At 36.4% G+C, this 18927-nt stretch overlaps 2 protein-coding genes across 2 annotated transcripts; both read left to right on the top strand.

Annotated features, from left to right (window-relative positions):
• Positions 1 to 6968: 6968 nt before the first annotated feature.
• LOC116115729 (60S ribosomal protein L26-1) lies at positions 6969 to 7712 on the top strand. Its single transcript, XM_031401866.1, has one exon. The coding sequence runs from the start codon at positions 7043 to 7045 to the stop codon at positions 7481 to 7483; it is 441 nt and encodes a 146-aa protein (XP_031257726.1). The 5' UTR covers positions 6969 to 7042; the 3' UTR covers positions 7484 to 7712.
• A 7908-nt stretch (positions 7713 to 15620) lies between these two features.
• Positions 15621 to 18921, top strand: LOC116115713 (mitochondrial outer membrane protein porin 2-like). Its single transcript, XM_031401841.1, has 6 exons — positions 15621 to 15821; positions 15934 to 16001; positions 17672 to 17782; positions 17869 to 17955; positions 18040 to 18248; positions 18345 to 18921. The coding sequence occupies exons 1-6, from the start codon at positions 15773 to 15775 to the stop codon at positions 18649 to 18651; spliced, it is 831 nt and encodes a 276-aa protein (XP_031257701.1). The 5' UTR covers positions 15621 to 15772; the 3' UTR covers positions 18652 to 18921.
• The last annotated feature ends 6 nt before the right edge of the window (positions 18922 to 18927 follow it).

The following is an 18927-nucleotide window of genomic DNA, read 5'->3' on the forward strand; positions in this document are numbered from 1 at the left end:
TAGCCGTTTTGTTTTTTGCAAAGATAAGAGTTCATTAGCTTGTAATCTGAAAAAGAATTAAGTTTAAAGGACGAACGACCTGAAAATTGAAGGGAAAAACCTACTCGATTTCTAAAATTTACAGACATTATCGTACTTAAAGAAAAAATATTTGGTCTCGTAAGCCCCTACGTTTTTGGGGTAACCAAATATTCCTCCCACGATCGTTGATCATTTGGAGAGGTAGTACAAGTCCTTATCTTCACTCTTCTTCAAGATATAGGCGTAAGCGAGCTCCAGTGCCATTGGCTCCCCAAGGTCGTGCTCGCAGAACGATATATACATAGCCACATCTATCATATATTCATTCAGGGTCAATTGGAATGGCGCAACCTGAAAGTGGTTGAGGATCGACTTGATAGAAGGGTGGAAGGGTATCCTCACTCCACATTTGAAGATGACTTTAGAGATCGTAGCCATTCCCTTGGGAGGCTCTTAGGCAGTGTACGACCTCTTTTGGAACACTTCCACATTGATCGCATATTGCTCCAGCGCATCTTGATTTCGTTCATTGTGATAATGGATCTTATCACCTTCCTGGGACCTGCAGAGGTACCCGGTGGGCGTGAGCTTTCTCCCCCAACTATTCTCATTTCAGGGATCTCTATTGGCTCTAGAGTCCATAAAGGTACAACGTTTAGGGGAGACTTAAACCCTGAAAAATCTACCTCATATGATGACTCAGAGGAGTATAAGAACCCTGGTTTTTCTGCCATAGCCGTCAAGCTTATAAACCCTAAAAACTCTTAAAAACAGTCCTTTAGGACTCTTTACCCTAAGTTTTAGGCCTTCAAGTGTTTCTTTCGAACAGTACCCAAAAATGTTCCCTTCCTAGGCCTACCAAACACCCATGACCACCATGACTGTAAAAAAGAAGTTTTTTTGGCAGGAATGGAAAAAAGAGAAAAAGGAATAAACTTTTTTACCTCTTGGTTGCCTGAAATAGGTACTCTATTATAGCGTTGGGTTCGCATGAACTGGTGGAGGAAGAATATATTTTTTGGAGATTGAAAACATAGTTTTCTGTCTGGAAAATTTGAGTTTTCTAAAAACTTAGGGCAAAGTTAGGGTTTTATAGGATAGAATACGATGCTACAACTTCTTTGATAAGGATGTTTGGGCAGGAACGCCCTCTCAATCGTATATTGTGACCACGTGTCATCAATCTACGAGAAGAGTAACCCCCACGCTTCATAGAAATCAACCGCCGCCTCTCTTTATCGAGAATGCCAATCGCTAGCATGATCATCTCCTCCACATTAAATGTTAGGGGTGTTCAAAAGAACCGTTCGGAACTCGGGGTTTGGTTATTGTTCCTAACCGGAACCGGTCGTCAACGGGTAGGTTCTGGTTTCAAAAATCTGGAATCGACACTGTGCAGTTCCGGTTCTGGTTCTTGCAATTAAGAACCGGAACTGGAATTAGAACTGAAACTGGAACTGGGAACCAAGAACCAGGACTGAAATGAAATATTATTAAAGAGTGGTGGGGTTTTGTAATTTTCCTGCCATATATAAAAACTTCAGATTAAGGCAAAAAAATTCATCATTTCTTCCCTTCCCAGTTCTCTTCGTCTATGTCACTCTCTCTCTCTGTTTCACTCACACACACAACCTCACAATGTCGGTTCTCTGACTGCTATTATCTCAGATTAGGGTAGAAAATCAACCGTACGTGAGTTGATTTCATTCTCTGTTCACATTCTTCAAAGGCAACAAAAAAAACTTGAACAAGGTACAAATTTCTTCACTCAATTGTCTTCTTTCACTCTCTCTCTCTCTCTCTCTCACTCTCTCTCACTCTCTTAATATGGAATTGCAGAATCAAAAATCAAGTTGTGAAGTTAATCTGAGCTCGAATTTCAACTTTTAGTGCGTAACTGAGTATAGAGTCTGTGGTGGGTTTCGTTGCTTGACGGAACTAATTAATCTTAGGTGGGTTTCATTTCAATTTTATAACATATTAATTAAATTGATTGTATTTATTTTGGGATAGGATTTTATGGAGTTTCAATGTAAAGGTCTATGTTATTTTGGGATAGGAATTTATGGAGTTTCACTGTAAAGGTCTGTGGTGAATTGGTGATTGTATTTATTTTAGGGTAGGCTATCGATTACCTAAAAAGAAAAAAAAAGAATTTGGAGTCAAAGAATCCTGCATCCTCTACATCTTTGGATGACAAGCATAAAAAGATAAAAAATCGTTACAAAGATAATTTTTACTTTATTTCATTCGTTTGGAGAATCACAAGGATATGATATCCTTGTAATGAATAATGGATATCATATCATATCATTCATTATTCATTACAAGGAAAGTTGTAAAATGCAGGTGATATCTAGTATACACAGCAAAAAGTCATGGTTATTAATTAGTTTTTGCAAGAACAATGTCATTAATTAGAGAGAACATTGCCATTGGAGAGGATATGCCTAATATCGTTAAAGAATCTATCTCAAATATGCGTGCACAACATAAGTCATCCGACATGTGGCAACACTTTGAGAAAATTTTCAATGAGACAACAGGCATAGCTGACCGAACGAAGTGTTCGTATTGTGGAGAGATGTTGGTGTATAATGCGACAAATAGAACTTCTTTTGTGCGTAAGCATTTATCCAATTGTAAGAAATGCCCAAGAAATATAGATAGAAGTCAAACACTTATCTCATTTTTCAAGACCATAAATGAAGAAGGAGAGGAAAGTAGTACGATTAACACATGGGAATTTAATCAAGAGGTGTCTAGGCAGTTGCTTGCTGAAATGGTTATTATTATGGAAGAACCTTTTCGAATGGTAGAGTAGCCACCGTTTAGGAGATTTCTAAATTCATTGCAACCTTTGTGGTCTAATATTTCTTGCATCACATTGGATAAGGATGTTGTGAAGCGTTTTGATTCTGAAAAGGTTTTATTGAAAAGTAAGTTGTGGTCTCTAAAGTCTAGGATTGCTTTGACTACCGATATATGAACTTCAATTCAGAATATTAGCTACTTATGTCTCAGTGGTCACTACATTGATGAGAATTGGGTTATACATAAAAGAATTCTCAGTTTTGTGCCCATTAGTAGTCATAAAGAAAGAGAGACAGGGAAAGTGGTTGAGAAGTGCATTTTCGATTAGGGTATTAAAGATAAAGTGTCTACTATAATGGTGGATAATGCCAGCACTAATGACATGGCAATCGCTTACTTGAGGGGCAAATTAATACTACTTCTGGATGGTGAGTTCTTCCATATAAGATGTACTGCTCATATTATGAATTTGATCATGAAGGATGGTCTTAGTGAGACAAAAGATTGTATTAGCCAAATTCGTAATTCAGTTAAGTAAGTGAGGAGTTCCCCTGCTATAGCCGAAATATTTCAGAGATTTGTGAAAGAAGAAATGATTGCTTATAAAGGTGGTGTGTGTCTTGATGTTGCTACCAGATGGAATTCCACCTATTTGATGTTAGATGTTACAGTAAAATTCAAGAAAGCTTTTCAGAAGTTAGAAGATAAGGATCCCAACTACGTTGTGGATTTGTCACATGATACACCTTTTGACGAATATTGGGAAAAAGCAAATGTATTTGCTAAATTCCTTAGAAAATTTTATGAAGCTACATAAAAAATGTCGGGGTTGAACTATGTGACTTCTAACACTTACTTTCAAGAGACAATTAGTATTGTACTTTGTTTGAATGACTGGGAGAAAGACACAAATCCAGTACTTAACAACATGTCAAAGAAAATGAAAGAGAAGTGTGATAAGTATTATGGAAGTGTTGATAGATCGAACATGATGGTATTGATTGTAGCGGTTTTAGATCCTCGGTTTAAAATAAAATATGTGGAGTGGGGGTATAAAAAGATTTATGGCAATGAATTGCAAAAGGTTGGGTTGATGTCTAGAAAGCTGAGAGATTTGTTACAACGGTTGTATGATTTTTATGTGGAGGTTGTATCAAGTTTCCAAGAAAGCCAAGCCTCCAATTCTTCCCAAATTAACGGAATTGGCCAATCTTTAGCTGCTGGTGTGAGTTGTGATGATAGTGAGTACGACCGCTCCTTAGACAAGTATGAGGAGGAGATGGAGGTATAGGTTCATGATATGACCAAATTAGAGTTAGAAATTTACCTCGAGGAGAAATGTCTACCAGTGAAGTCCAATTTGAACATACTAGATTGGTGGAAAGTAAATGATGCAACGTATAAGGTTCTCTCGCATATGGCAAGAGATGTGTTTGCCATTCCGGTATCTACAGTTGCTTCTAAGTCAACTTTCAGTACATCGGGTCCTATACTTGATCAATTTCGGAGTTCTTTAAGTATACCCATTGTGGAAGCATTAGTTTGTACACAAGATTGGTTGAGATATGCATATACCCCAACTACTTTTGAGGATTACTTGATAGTTGCAGAAAGTTATGACTCAAGTAACAATATAATATCAATCTTTTATATTCATATTTAGTTAATTTATTCCCAAATAATTGTATTCAATATTTAGAACTTACTAATTGACTTTCTTGTATTTATTTTGTAGAAATTAATGCACATGAGGCTAGCAATTTAGAGCATGGAGCAGGAGATATTTTCGGTTTTTCATATTTGGATGTTGTTAATTGTTATGTTACTTATTTTATATGTTATGTAATTTCATCATTTTAGTTTTGGAGTTTGTAATTTTGAATTTGTGATTTTCAACGGATTATTGTAATATTTTAATTTTGAATTTGTGATTTTCAATAGATTATTTTAATTTTGGAGTTTGTAATTTGTAATTTTATTTATGTTAACAAGTGCCAGGTGGTGGGTATTTGTAAATTTTTAAGAGGTTTTTTATCATTTTAAAAATTTTTGGGGGTAACATAATTTTACAGGGTACCTGGAACCGAAATCATTGTTACAGATTCTGGTTCTGGGTACCTAGGAATCAGAACCGTCGGTTCTGATTTTGGTTTCGGTTTTGGTTTTAGTTCCTTCAAAAAATGTAGAGTACCTAGAACCAAACACCCCTATTAAATGTGCATTCTGCACCAAAAGGGAATGTTGTTTCAGCATGACTCTCATTTAATTCTCATGGCTGACACTTATTGTGTGTAGAGACACGTTTGTCAGATAAAGATTATTTTATTGACCGAGCTAGCTGTCAAGCGCAACAGTTAAGATCTAAAGAGGTTGTTCAAAGAAGATATTTATTCAACATGTCAAACATGAACACCAAACAAGATAATTCAAAATTTTCAACCATGAAATATTCTAAGTGTTTTCAGGTCGTGAATGACTGTTAGAGTTCAAAACACATCCCAATGACTCAAGACAAGATCAAGCTTAGGTTGGTAGATCTCAGTAAACGATCACATCAAGTCGCTTGTGTTACTCTCAAAACATAACTCACGATCTGCATTTAGTTCACAAGCCAAATCAAGACAACACTTCAGATATCAGATCAAGTAGTCAACTTTAGGTCGTTTGGAATGATGTGATTACGCTTAGCACTTATCTCAGGCAAGCATTTTTTAAGACAAGTCAAGTTGCGGCATAATCATGAAGTTCTCAAAATCTAATTCCTTGAATCTCAAGAACTAGGGAGCTTCTGTTATGCCTAAAAAATCAGGGCTGACGTAAGCTTACATCAGCAAGCACCAATTAGAGTTCAGGAAGGCTTTGCGCCGCCTACAATCTGCCATGTCACCCCAAGACAAAGAGAATACAGTTGTCACCAACTCAACAAGCTCAAGTTTGGTCTATGAATGAATGTGGTCCACACACATGTCCAAGCCCCATATAATTTAAGGATATTTCCTAAGTTATTAGCCAATGGGACACAAAGAAGGACTTGCACGACATCTACCCACTTACAGACTTGTAATCATTACCTTAAACTCAAGCAACTATAAATAGAGGACTCTCCCTCACAAAATCGAGATCTCTGATTTTCATAAAAGCAAATAGCAAAGACAACCTATTGGAGAGAGATTGGCTTAATATTATCTCTAAATACCAAGTTCTTGTAATTTAGTTCGCAGTTCGCGACCCATTTTGTAACTTGGCTAATAACTAAGAACACTCATATAAAAGAAAATAGTGGATGTAGAAATCGCTTTAAGCATCCGAACCACTATAAAAATCTCACTGTCTCATTTATTATTAAGTCTTTGCATGCTACTATGACCTAAATCCAAATCTCATAGTAATCGTGTGTAACTTTTAAGATCCACTTAGCATTTTGCACGTGCGAAGTCATTGGTGTTAAAATCAAATGACAATTTGTAACCAAAATTAGCTAATTAATTTGACCTATAATGTTCATTGAACCCATCAAAATCAATTGTTTTGCAATAAATTTGATAAAACAAATTTAAATAAAATTTCAACAAAATGTAGAACTCAAAAGTCTAAAACCCCAATTATGTAGTGTATTTCCATTGCTTGTGTTGTGTTTCGCAAGTGCAAAAATATTGGTTTAAACCCCAAGGGGTTGGTCTGGCGGTAAAAAAAGTTTACTTCCTTTATTGACTTCCTAGGTTCAAATTACCTTAGGTCACCTACTACATTTATGGTTTACTTGGAACATTGAGCTTGTATGGTATTCAATGAGTCTTAGGGATTAGTTGAGGTATATGCAAGTTGACCCGAAAACCTCGGTTATATATATATATATATATATATATTGGTCTATTTCTTTGCTATCCCTTGGAAATTAAGGATCTGTTTGATTGGACATTTTCAAATAGGGGTTATTAAAGTGGATCTTTTTGCACTATTATGCATGAAGAAAAAAATTGATAAACCATGGTTTATGATGATTAGGCCTACTGACTTATTATTTATAAAAACCTCATTCAGTTGGCCCAGCCCAAGCCTGCTACAAGCTCAAAACCCTAGCTTGCCCGTTCTCTCTGAATATGAACCCTATATAAATACCACAAACCCTCTTCTTTATTCTCTCTTAGAGCCGCTTCTCTTTAAGTTTCCATTTGCCTAAGGTAAGCCCTAAGCTCGAGCAGCAACCATGAAGTACAATCCCAGGGTGTCCTCATCCCGCCGCAAGAACCGGAAGGCGCACTTTAGCGCACCCTCAAGCGTGCGCCGTGTCCTTATGAGCGCGCCGCTCTCGACTGACCTCCGCCAGAAGTACAACGTTCGTTCAATGCCCGTACGTAAGGACGACGAGGTCCAGGTTGTCCGTGGTACCTACAAGGGTCGCGAGGGCAAAGTCGTACAAGTCTACAGGCGCAAATGGGTGATCCACATCGAGCGCATCACTCGCGAGAAAGTTAACGGGTCAACAGTGAACGTTGGAATCAACCCTTCAAAGGTTGTTATCACGAAACTCAGACTGGACAAGGACCGCAAGTCATTGCTCGACCGCAAGGCCAAGGGTCGTGCTGCGGCTGACAAGGAGAAGGGAACCAAGTTCACCCCTGAAGATATTATGCAGAGCGTTGACTGATTATGATGTCTTTCGAGGAAGAGTTTGTCTTTTTTTGTTTACTAAAGCATAGATTTATCTTTATTTAGGATGTTTTGTTTTTGGAACTGTTATTAAGATATTTTATGATTATGTCATGTTTTGCGGTGGATCTTGGGGCTTATCTTAGAGATTTAAGAGACCTCATTGGGGATTTTTGTCGTTGCTTTAATTGTTCAATGCTATATTTTGAATTTCTTGCTATAATTTCTGCGGTGTTCTTTGTTATGTGTTTCGATCAATATGCAGACATGTAGTAATTCTAAGGTATTATTAATTGTGGTTTGTGTTGTGCCGTTCGCGGTACTTTGTAACCTCCTTCATTTTGTTTATAAAGTTTACCTACACCACCCCCACCCCCCCAGAAAAAAAAGTTATAGCTTTGTTTAGATTATAGGTTATGGGTTATGTTTGTTATCATTGTTTAATTGTGTATCATTGTTTACTGTACTATAGCAATATGTATAATAATTTAGTCTAACAAAGATTAGCTGGAAGTTTTCATGACATTGTTTAGGATATCGGAAAGCTAAGAATGGAACCAATAATCTGAATTGTCATTTAGAAAAACCAATGATTTAATCAAAAGCAGTAGATTGCACAAAGTAGCAGAGCCTTTATCATCTGAGTTTTCCAAAATGATTTAGTTTATCATTTAGCATTTATTGATTCTTGTGATCATCTTTGAATTTAACATTTTGCAGTTTCCTAATACGCCATTACATTCATCCATATATGTTACATAATGTAATTACATTTTGTTTGATGAAGCAAACATAGACTTATAAGTGCTGGTTTGGGATTGATTGATTATGTTTTGACATTATTGATTCCATTTTCCTCTGAAGCTGGTCATGCATGCTATTCCTAAACAATCACTTATGTGAACTTAAGTTCACTGTTAGCGTCAGTACCTCTTCTTTTGCCTATCACAACATTTATGAAGCCATTTTCATGAAGTTTTAGGCTAGCTTTCCTGGATTATTATGTCTAATGTTGGCAGCCCCCAAGGTGGATTGACTTTAAGTCTAAACCTATATTATTGGATTGTGGCTTTATTTTTGCTTTTATAAGGATTTAAGATGTTTTTATAGGGATTTAAGATTTGCTACCATCCCGTTAAAATCTCACGGACAGTTAAAATGTAAAGAAACAATAAGAAATGGTTTCATTTAATCCTCAACGTGAAATTTAGTTTATTATTTAGCCCTATAAAATGGATATTCTGTAACATTTTAGAACCGCTTCATTCTTCCTTTTAAAAATGTATGATGGCGTATTATATTGTGGTGGCACTAACCTCTGTTTTAAAAACCGGACCGGACCGGACCGGTTGGACTGGGAACCAGCAGCTTCTTCTGTCCGGTTTAGGTCTCAGGGGGGTTTTGAAATATTTTAAAATTATGAGGGTTACTTGTAATTTTATAGGGGTATTTTGGAGATATATCAAAAGTTTAGGGATTAATTAAATTTTATTGGGGCATTTTTGGAATAAATAGAAATTTTAGGGACCAATTAGAACTTTTTTAGGGGAATTTTTAATATATTGAAATAAGGGGTTAATATGTAATTTTTTAAAAATAAAATATTGCTGATGTTATCGGTCCAACCGGTTGACCCGTGACCCGGACAGCAAAACGGTTTGTCCTCCGGTTTGGGTTTTAAAACAATGGCACTAACTAGCTTAGCTTATTTGAAAGATCGAAATGAGAGTAAAGTTTCAAGGTTGATATTATTTCCTGAAACCTCTTCTGAGTAAGGTTATTATTTGGAATTAGCAAAATGGAGTACTTATTTTAATTAGTATTAGATTAATAAGTAAATATAACCTCGTTTTTAAGAAATATTATTAAACACCCGTTGACCTTATTGATTTTTTTTAACAATATGAGAAAGTATAATTTTACATTAGTCTTTTCTATAGCATTTTCTAAAAGCAATTTCGTAAAATAGTTGTGATTTGTGTTCAAGATGTGGCTTGAAATCATGGCGACTACAAGTACAAACCTCATTGCTTCCACAATAAATCGACACAGAATTTTAATGAATGGAAATTTATTTAAAAGATAATTTTCTTCTAAACTTTGTAATTTCATGGCAACATTGATTTTCAAACGTGATGGACTGTCACCCTCCACAGATACGTCGTCGTTAGGCACATATCTTCTTCAGTTGCCTTATGTCGTGCACTTTAGCTAACACTATACAAGTGCAATGTCATGGGATGGCTCCAGTTTCATTCTTAACAATCATCGAAATAATAGTATAAAACTTTTCAGATTATATTTTAATAATATTTATTGAATTAATAACATACTTATCATGCAATTTATTGCTATGATAATGTCTTCAAAAATGTTTTCAGAAGAAATAACTTTATTTGAAATTAGTTTTTAAAGTAGGGTTGTATCTTTTATCTGAAAGTTTGACTTAAAATTTTCCTCTTTCTTAACTCATGGGTATAAAGTTAATGAATTGTTAACCATAATGTGATTATTTAAGTTTCATATCTAGCTGAAACAAATTTTAGAATATGTATAAATATAACTCCTTGAGCACACATGGTCATATAATTATAAGACATATTTACTGTAAATTTATAGCAAACCCATGTATCCATTACTGAAAACCCTTGTTATTTGTCAAGGTGCAGGTTCAGTGAATTTCCTATCCTAAAGTTTTCTAAATTTTCAGCAAGACCCCGTGCTTATAAAAAATATTACGATCTTCCCCCATTTTTGTTAAAACTACCTTTACCTCCCTATGATTATAACAAGTGTAACCATCAGACGCTAATCGGTAACTCAAATTATATAATGACCTTTCACGAACATTAACAATTTTACTATCAAGAAAAAGTTAATTATGAATCTTTTAAATAATCATTAATGAATAATGGATGCAGTGTCATTCTAAATAAAAGTTTTAACCTTCGTTAATTATTATTTTGTCAAAAACTTTGCATTTGCTTTGTATTTTTTTTTTAATTTAAAATATTCGAACTTGAATTTGCACAGAAGATTTTTTTTTTTTTTTTTTTAATGACTTGGGATGTTTGGATCAGTTTACACATACTTCGACTAATCTTCCAGAACTCTGAAATTATCGGTCGGGTAAGAGCTTCAGTGGCTACCCCTATTAGCAACCGAGGAGAGACCCGAATTGAAGACCTCTTGAGTAATACATCTAAGAGTCCCTATCGAACCACTCAGTCATCCAAAGGTAGTTTTCACAAAGAGCTAACGACTTTTTCTCACGCAAAAAATGGCCCATTGACACTTTCCCACCCTTAGACTTTTAAAATACCCTTTTACTGCCCAAATATTATGTTTTCCTCTTGTTTGGGTGGGAAATACAATGATTTACGAAAAAAACCCTCTTTTTTCTTCTCTTTTTAGCCTCTTCCATTGTCGGCAATTGCAGCCGGCGTTGGGGACTACTAGCAACCAGAAAATCAACAAACAAATCACAAATACTGCAAATAAACATTCCTCAATCGTTTTTCAACCCAACAAACACAAAAACCAAACGAATCAAACCCAATTAATCGACCAAAACTCGAAAAACCCAAGGGTGGAGAAGCTTCAATCGCTGACTATTGGTGAGCAAACGGGATCGGGAATGTCGGGCTTTTGGAGAGGATGATCCAAGGAGTCCATTGGTGGTGGGAAGGACAATTTTCAACACTAAAAATGATCAAAATTAGCTTGGAAGTTGAAAGGTCTCGCTGTGCACGACTAGCGATCAGTGAGCAAGGGACGATGATGGAGGTAAGGGTTTTGTAGAGTGGGTGGTGGGGAGTGTAATGGTGGTGTTTGGGGGAATTTCTGGCAAAGAAATTGATCGAAAATCCAGCTTAAAGAGTCGACCATGCGAATGGGGTGGTGGTGGGAAATGGTGAGTGATGACGAGAAATGGAGACTTAGGCTTTGTAGAGGAGGTGATGGGGATTATGTGGGTGGTCTTGGAAGTGATTTTGAATGCTAGGATCAACTGAAAAAGGGCAAAAACTGCTGGCTGTGTCGCTGCTAATGTGCGCCATCTCTCGCTAACGTGTACTATCCCTTTTCTTTTCTTCTTCTCCAGCAGCCAAATGTTTGTTGAACATTCTACCCTTACTAATAACTGACTTTTGACCATTTTGCCCTTCTTCACAATGAAAATTACTAACAAAATTGTGCTTTGGGTACTTAAATGGTATTTAAAAAGTGGGCAGGTGTGAATTTGTCAATGTGCCATTTATTGGGTGGGAACATGTCAACTCTTTCACTAAATAATATTACTCAGCCCAAAACACATCCCAAAAATTACATCCCAAATGGGCGTTTGGATCATATAATGTTTTATTATAGAGGTATATTATATTAAAAGAAAGAAATATTACCTTGAAGATTACTAGGAATGTTTAGAAAATGTGTTTGGTTGGTTCGAATAAATTAGTGAATAATATGTTTGGTTGGGAGGATAATTGGGTAGGTATGTTATATAGTTACTAAATTGTCATCTTTTTTAAATATTAATATAATAGTATTTTTTATTCTTATTATTATTTTTTAAATCATTTTAACCCCCTATAGTTGAAATTTTGCTAAAACACCCCAGTCATATAAAACTTTAATTTATAGCAAAATCACCCTCACCTACCCCAAACCACTACCGGCAGCCAACCACCATGGCCGGCAGTCAATGGAATGGCACACGACTGGCCATATATGGCCGGTCATGCGATGGCAAAGCCGGAAATGGCAGAAAACGGCTAGATCTATGGCCATTTCACAACCATAGATTTGGCTGTGAAAAGGCCAAATCTTTGGCCGTGCCATTTCACGGCCAAAGATCGGGCCTTTTACGGCCAAATCTTTGGTCGTGAAACGACCATAAAAATGCTAGATCTGGCCGTTTCCGATCATGGATATGTGATCCATGGCCAGAAAAGGCCTTACTAGCACACGACCGGCCAGATCCCACCAGTCGTGCACTATTACGATGACTGACGCCAGCGGGCGATGGTGGTCTTGGGTGGCTGGGGGTATCTTGTTAACTTTTAAATTTTTTTATGGCTAGGGTGTTTTAGCTAATTTCTCAAATGTAAGGGGGCTGGACAATTATTATTTGGTAGACATTTGAGGGCAATTGTGTCCGAAATGATTTTTAATTGAGGGCAAAATGGGTAAAAAAATCAGATTACCCTGATAATGTTTTGATAACAACCCCTAACAAGGTAATAAGATTACCCCTCATATTATCAACAGTAAACACTATTTGCAATAAGAGATTACCGTAATATTTTATTACTTGCAAACCAAACACCGAAATCTTGCAAAATAAATGAAGATTACCCTCGTTATCTTATATACTCCCAATCCAAATGGCCCCCAAATGATATGTTATATCTGTGATCTTGACACTTAAAAAAGATAATAGTGGCAACCCCCTCTAAACCTGTGGGTATCCGGAATAGCCCTAAACCTTCCGCCCTTAGCCAAATGTGATAAAGTCTACCATCCATGTAATTAAATACCCATATTACCCTTGCCTTTTAACTTTTTTACTTAATACTACATGCTGTATCATTAAAATTATTTCATTAGTCCCTATGATTCATAAACATTACAAAATAAACAAAATTGTGTATAAAATAAATAAATGAAAATATTAAAATGAAGGCTTCGTTTGTTTAGTTTTTTAGAATAGTATTCTATTCTAAATAGCATTTAATCAAATATGATAAGATTATGAAAATGTGTTTGGTTTATTTTTGGAAAACATTTTCTAACAATATTTAGATTACTTTTAACCCCTTTTATTTGTTAATTTAGCTAAACACCCTCTACAATAAAAGTTTATAAATTAACAAAAACACACCCACCCACCTAATAATTGCTGGCAATCAACCATCACTGCCAAACGATGGCTGGAAGTCGTTGGAATGGCGCACGACTGGCTGGATCTGGCCGGTCATGCGTCGATCTGGCCAGAAAGAACTAGATCTATGACCAAAGATCTGGCTATCAGGAAATGGACTGATCAGTGCACGACCGGCCAGATCCAGCTGGTTGTGTGCCATTCTGGCAGTGACAAAAACGACGGCGGTAGCTACTGGCAGGTGATAATGGCTTGGGTGGGTGGGGGTGTTTTTGTTAATTTTAAAAATTTTATTGAGAAGGTTAATTGTTAATATTTTGAGTTGAATATAATATGATTGGATTTTGAAGAATATTAAAACAAATGCATTTTTCATTTTTTAGGATAGGATAGTAGAATAGGATAGGGTAAAAATAGTATGCCAAACGGAGCCGCAATTATCCTAAACTAACCCCTCAACCAGTCAACCTTAATCAACATCTTCCAGCATTGGCAACTAAAGCATGGCCTAAACCCCGACCTCTTCTAGCACTGGCGACTCAAAACATTCAGACAACTCCCAAGCATCTGATCTAATCCCTTCATTTTTTGTTTCAAAATGTATATGGAAGAGATAGAAAAGAAGGGAGCCTCCCCTCTCGTCAGTGAGCTACTCTGGTAGGGTTCTTTCTTTGATATGAAGAGAATGAATCACTAAATATCAATCATATTTGTTGGTCATATCATCTAGCAAGAATACCATGGATCATAGCGATAAATCAGGTTGTATTATTCTACATTTTCCCAAAAGAACATACATTCATTTGTTTCTTCCCATCGACCACAACGATTGAAACTATGCAAAAAAAACCAAACTTGGAAAGGAGAAGGGTCGATGGTAGACATTCGGGAAAGTTGGGCTGCACCAGCGACTTACCATTCCCGAAATTCCTCTGTCTTTGCCTTGCTTGCTCAATATTCTTCTGTAGCATCCCGACGGATGGCATGACAACCCTAATGATTAATTGGCCTTGGCCACACATGCTGCTAGTTGCGCCCGCGACATTGCCTCGGCATCTAAGGTGAATTTTTATTTATTTATTTTTGTGTGTGTGTGTGTGAAAATGGGTATTTGTAGCATTGATATTATTTTTGGGGTTTGGAGTGAAAATTTAATGACGTTGAAGGTTTCTTGTGAAGATTTATTTTTTTGGATGGTGATGATGGTGGTGTGGGTTTGGAGAATGATGGGTGGAGGGGGAGCTACTTGTTTTGGACGATTTGGTGATGACGGTGGTGTAAGGTAATTAGAGAGGGAGAGCTAAAAGTTATTAGGTTTTAAGTTTTTAATATATATATATTTTTTAAATTAGTTTAAAGTATTCTTAGTATAGAATAAACCAACCTCTAGGTGATCGAGTAGTTTGATTGAGACTATTGGGTGTATTATTCAAAAGGTTTTGAGTTCGAACCCCTCCTCAGTTGCTAATAGGCGTGGCCACTAAAGCTCTTACTTGGCAGGTAGTTTCAGGTCCTAGAGGATTAATTGAGTTGCTAATAGGATTGACTATTGGAGCTCTTAACCGACCAGTAGTTTCAGGATCTTGAGGGATTAAATGAGGTGTGCGTAAACTGGCTCAAATACTCCTGGTCATAAAAAAAAAAAAAAAAAAAAAAAAAATTACATTACATTTACTCTTTTAACACTGCTTATTAAAAATTAACAGAAGATTTATAACGTTTGACTAATGGTGGGGTGCAGGGCTATTCTTAATACCCTTGGGTTTCTAGAAGACAACCCAAACCATAAGGGGTTGTTAGATATTATCTTATAAATTAATGATATGTAAACGATACAACGATGCCCCATACTGTGATACATCATTTGGGATGTAATTTTTGGAAAATATTTTGGGATGAGTAGTACTACTCATTTTCACTCTAAAACTTATGAGTTAGTGTTTCGTAGTTAATTAACAGGTCAAGGGAGGTGATTCCAATTTGCACAAACTTTATGGGAGGTTTCAGAATTTCTGAAAACTCTAGGGGGTCCAAGAATGTATGGTCAACATTTCGATGAAATAAAATCGAAAGTCCAAGCTGTTTGATGCCACGAGCCCTCATTTGCTGATTAGACGAAAGATCCTTTGGCTCCTGCCTTCTTCAATTGCATGTCACAGAATTATGAGTTCAGGACCCACTTACCAACACTCCGCCTTAATATCAAATTAGATAAACGGTGAAGACTGTGCCTGTTACTTTAAAAACAGTCACAGGCAATCACCACACTTGACTTTCCCACATTCGTGGCCACGACAAGAGAAAAACGAAAAATAATAAACAGGAATAAAACCATCTATTTCTCTTCACCACTTCCTCCTCACAGCCCCACCGCTCACAGATCCCTCTTTTTCTAATTAATCAACCATGAGTAAGGGACCAGGCCTCTTCACTGATATTGGCAAGAAAGCCAAAGGTAATAATCGCTGATCACTCTCTCCGTCGACTAATTTGTATTCGTATTATGTTGTGTTCTGTTTTTTTATTTTGAAATTGGAATTATATCTGTGTATATATTTTTTTGGTAGATCTTTTGACGAAAGATTACAACGCCGATCAGAAGCTTAGTGTTTCCACTTTCAGCGCTTCCGGAGTGGTACGTTATGTAACGCTTCGATTGTTGATCTAATGATTAAATCTTTAATAATAATTTGATTCATTGACAGAGTAAAAGAAAGTTCTGTTCATGTCTTAATTAGTATTTAATAAATTTTCAATTCATCGTGATTGATTATAAATCTTTTTTGTTTTTTTGTTTTGTATTTTCAAATGTCTATAAATCACGAAAGCACTGAAAGAAGCCGTTCTAATTTGTTTTTTTGGTTATATATCCGTGATTGTGATAAGATGAGTTACACGCTGTATTGCCTAGTTTGAGTTTATTTTTTGAACGGATTCAACATCTTTTTTCTTTTCTTTGGCAAAGCACTCTTTTTCTGTTTAATTAGTTGACTGGTTGGTCACTTGCTGAATGGTTTGGTTTAGCATTTTGCCATTTTCTTGGTTACTGAAACTATAGTTGTAGTAATTGACAGATGATAAAAAAAATTAAAATTTTCGAATTTATTTTCGTCAACTCAGGAGTGAAATGGGAAAGAAGTGAGAATAAATATATAGCCTAGTATACACACTATACTTACAAGTGCTTCTGGAAGCAATTAAAATATCTATATGGAAGAGGGTGTTTGCCCAGTGTGGTGTCATTTGGTTTGATGCAATTACTGAATCAAGAGCAGTGATGCTTACTTGGTGGAAATTGAGTGTCATGTAGCTTTATTGGTGTTTAGAGTCATCACAAAGATTGGAGAAGATGTAAGGTTATTGGGGAAGATAGTTATGATGGTTTGGTTATGAAAAGAAAGTCTATGTTTGTGGTTTGTCCAAGTAAATTTTAACATAGACAGGAAGAAAGGCATCAATGAGTACAAGCCAAAGAGTGAAAAAGGAAAAAATAAAAAAAAATTGGTGGGGGTTACTGGAATCGAGGAGATGACCAATGACATGGAAAACGGGGTTGTATAATTAATGATAATTAACTTCTATTGTTTTGGTTTGGAAAAACTCACGAGGATGTTGGTGTCTATTTATTTATTTTTGTTTATCTTTGTGGTTCTCGTGGAGTTATGTTAGCGAAAGAAGTTTGTGGCTTTTGTTAAGTATTTTTTTCATGAAGCTGGTTGTGAATTGTTTGAAAGTCAGTCATACAGAGATCTGGCTGCCTTTTAAATTGTATCTTGGAACTCAATGTGGCATCTAACTTCCCTGCTTCTTGAACAATCTTTGAATTCCATTCTGTTTACTGTTATCTTAACTTTGGACTTATACAACTTGTGGTTTGTGTAAATGTGGAATCCGAGGGATTCAAACCATTTCTGGCATCTAAATATGATGGTTGTCACTTGTAGATGAATGTTTAACCTAGCTCAGTATTTCTGCTTCTGAGCTTGCTGGCAATTCCTATTAGAACAATATTATTCTTTAAAAGTTTTAAGTGTCTCCTGTACGCTGCTCCAAAATTTGAAAATCTGAAGTCAGCAGGAGGTTGAAGTGGCTGTATGCCTTCAAATTTAATCACATTACTTAAAAAAGAAAATACTACACTTGTTTTTGTTGGAGGGCTTAACACCTTCTGAACTGCATCTGAATGAGTCATGGGTCATGCTTTCCACTTATTTAACACTTGATGCACCTTTCGTTGTTTATTTATATTATCTCTGTTGACTAGTTTTTGCATATAATGTAATTCACTCTTTTTTCATTTTCCAGGCCCTCACATCAACTGCAGTGAACAAAGGAGGACTCTCAACTGGTGATGTTGCAGCATTGTACAAGTACAAAAATGTTTTATTTGATATCAAAGTTGACACAGGGTCGAACGTAAGTTTTCTTTGAAAAAGTTAATACGTAAATTTCTTTGTTGAGCTTAGTAGTTAGCTCCTTACACTCTCGCTGTGTTCTGTCAGATCTCAACAACTTTAATTTTTGCTGAAATCCTTCCGTCAACGAAGGCCATTGCATCATTCAAAGTGCCTGATTACAACTCTGGCAAGGTAGGTAGTTTTGACCTCTCTTAAGCTGAAAGTTTTAGAGATAACCTTGGCTTTCTATACTTATGTCTGCTCTTTGTTTTGCAGTTGGAGGTTCAGTACTTCCATGATCACGCCACCTTCACCACAGCTGTTGCTTTGAATCAATCCCCCAGCATTGATGTGACTGCCACCATTGGTACCCCAAGCATTGCTTTTGGTGCAGAGGCTGGCTATGATACTACCTCTGGTAATTTTACAAAGTACACTGCTGGCATTAGTGTGAACAAACCAGATTCGTGTGCTTCAATAATTCTGTAAGCTTTTTAATTCATCTATCAGTCAATTTTGTTTGTAAGTTAATTTATATACAGGCTGTTTGATACACGGGTGCTCTTTTTTGTGTTCTTCAGTGGTGACAAGGGAGACACCATAAGAGCTTCATATATACATCATCTGGATCAGTTGAAGAAAAGTGCTACTGTGGGAGAGATAACCAGAAGGTTTTCCACTAATGAGAACACTTTTACAGTTGGAGGCTCATATGCTATTGATCATCTGACAGTAGTGAAGGCAAAGCTCAATAACCACGGAAAGCTTGGGGCACTGCTGCAGCATGAGGTCATACCAAAGTCCGTTTTGACAATCTCTAGTGAGGTTGACACCAAGGCATTGGAAAAAAATCCCAGGTTTGGGCTGGCCATTGCCCTCAAACCCTGATGGTTCTCTACCAGTCAATGATTATTGTTGGAATTTGATACCTTTTCCCATTGAATGGTGATACTCCATAAGAAGTGTCGTCAATAAGCAGTTCCACAGATATATTTGTTTCTAGGTTCTTGATGACTGTGGATGAATTGTTTTGATGCGTAGGCTGCAGTCCCATTTCCCTTAATAGTTTGCGGAGGCATTTTTACATTTGCACATTCTGTTCTCCTAGGAGTTCATTGTTTTTGATTGAGTGGGAAATTTGTCGATCACCCTCATGTTTGATTT

This window comes from Pistacia vera, unplaced genomic scaffold (genome assembly GCF_008641045.1).
Source record: "Pistacia vera cultivar Batoury unplaced genomic scaffold, PisVer_v2 Contig1223, whole genome shotgun sequence".
Classification (NCBI taxonomy): domain Eukaryota; kingdom Viridiplantae; phylum Streptophyta; class Magnoliopsida; order Sapindales; family Anacardiaceae; genus Pistacia; species Pistacia vera.

Bases quoted from the DNA above. Each gene is read 5' to 3' on its own strand.
- LOC116115713 (XM_031401841.1), top strand. From the start codon at position 15,773: ATGAGTAAGGGACCAGGCCTCTTCACTGATATTGGCAAGAAAGCCAAA. The intron at 17,783-17,868 runs GTAAGTTTTCTT...GTGTTCTGTCAG, and splicing joins AAGTTGACACAGGGTCGAAC to ATCTCAACAACTTTAATTTT. The intron at 18,249-18,344 runs GTAAGCTTTTTA...TGTGTTCTTCAG, and splicing joins TCGTGTGCTTCAATAATTCT to TGGTGACAAGGGAGACACCA.
- LOC116115729 (XM_031401866.1), top strand. From the start codon at position 7,043: ATGAAGTACAATCCCAGGGTGTCCTCATCCCGCCGCAAGAACCGGAAG.